This window comes from Panthera pardus, unplaced genomic scaffold (assembly GCF_024362965.1).
Source record: "Panthera pardus isolate Hobbes unplaced genomic scaffold, ASM2436296v1 HiC_scaffold_17, whole genome shotgun sequence".
Taxonomy (NCBI): Eukaryota; Metazoa; Chordata; class Mammalia; order Carnivora; family Felidae; genus Panthera; species Panthera pardus.
In genome coordinates, this window is record NW_026526732.1 from 106,454,530 (window position 1) to 106,456,039 (window position 1,510).

Consider the following 1,510-nt stretch of genomic DNA (forward strand, 5'->3'; position numbering starts at 1 on the left):
GTCTCTCTCTCAGTATATATAAAAACTTAAAAAGAAAAAAAGATAAACATCCCTGGGTAGTATTTGTGTACTGACATACAGTTAATATAGGCATATTTCTATTCCTGACTTCTTTAGAGAATCCATAAGAATACATAAAAAAAATAAGTTTCATTAACTGATATTCCAAACACAAATTGACCATTAGGATTCCATGGTTGGTGTCCGATGGGTTCATGTTTCCATTATGTTACCTAGTCATGCTTTGGTTAACACAATCAGGCTGGACTTCCCATTTATATTTTCTTTGGATAGCTCGACCTGTTATACATATTGTACATGATCTGAGAAGCAGTCTAACCTCACACACCAACTTTATCATCGCCTATTGCTTCCTGTCTTAGAAGTGTGCTCTAGATGTGTTCAGGTCGCCCCTCCTACTGAAGACACTACTCAAGGCAGCCTTCACGTCCTTGTTCCTCAGTGTATAGATCAGTGGGTTCAGCATAGGAGTGACCACAGTGTACATGATGGCAGCGACCTGGTCCTGGTCCATGGAGCTGCCTGAGGTAGGAGATATGTAAATGAAGATAACAGGAACATAGAGAAGAATGACCACCATGAAGTGAGAGGCACACGTGGACAGTGCTTTGCGGAGCGCACTACAGGAGTGGGTCTTGGAGAAAAGAGAGATGATTATGGAGAAGTAGGAGAGAAGTGTTAGGAAGAAGGGGCCCATGGCAATGGTCCCGGTAACCGTGTTGAGAAGCCACTGGTTGAGCTCCGTGTTCCCGCAGGCCAACTCCAGCAAAGGCTTGACATCACAGAAGAAGTGATGGATCTGATGAGAACCACAGAAGTTCAAGCGAGAGGTCATCATGGAGTGCAACAGGGCATGGAAAAAACCAATGGTCCAGACTGTGACAGCCATCTGGGTACAGAGCTGGTAATTCATGATGACAGAGTAATGCAGTGGCCTGCAGATGGCCACAAAGCGGTCAAAGGCCATCACGGCCAACAGCATGGCCTCCGTGCTGCCCAGGAAGTGGAAGAAGTGAAGCTGGGTTATGCATCCCAAGAAGGAAATTGCCTTGTGTGTAGAGAAGAAGTTCTCCAGCATCTTTGGCAGTGTCACCGTGGAGTAGCAGATATCTAGACACGACAGATTTCCCAGGAAGAAATACATGGGTAGATGGAGTCTTGGATCAGAGACGACAACCAGGAGGACTGCTCCATTGCCAACCACACTGACCACGTAAATTGCAAGGAAAACCACGAAGAGATAAGGCTGCAGTGCTTGGATGTCTGTGACTCCCAGGAGGAGAAATGCAGTGACTGAGGTTTGATTCAGCATCGCTTAAGAGAAAGGATGAATTACTCTATGGAGCGTACCCCTGTTGAGAATCAGAGACTTTGCAGCTGAGGATTTTCCCGTCTACACAATGCTACCTTGAGGTTGAGCATTATTGTTTTACACAGTTTCAACATCGTTCCTTTTATAGGATTTGCCTCATTAGACTATTAGATATTA

General features: G+C 45.0%; 1 protein-coding gene across 1 annotated transcript; it reads right to left on the reverse strand.

Moving 5' to 3' along the window:
• Window positions 1-379: 379 nt before the first annotated feature.
• LOC109260835 (olfactory receptor 12D1-like) lies at window positions 380-1,345 on the reverse strand. The gene has a single exon (XM_019439293.2). It carries the CDS (start codon window positions 1,331-1,333, stop codon window positions 380-382), a length of 954 nt encoding a protein of 317 aa, XP_019294838.2. The 5' UTR covers window positions 1,334-1,345.
• Between the last annotated feature and the right edge of the window lie 165 nt (window positions 1,346-1,510).

Bases quoted from the DNA above. Each gene is read 5' to 3' on its own strand.
- LOC109260835 (XM_019439293.2), bottom strand. From the start codon at position 1,333: ATGCTGAATCAAACCTCAGTCACTGCATTTCTCCTCCTGGGAGTCACA.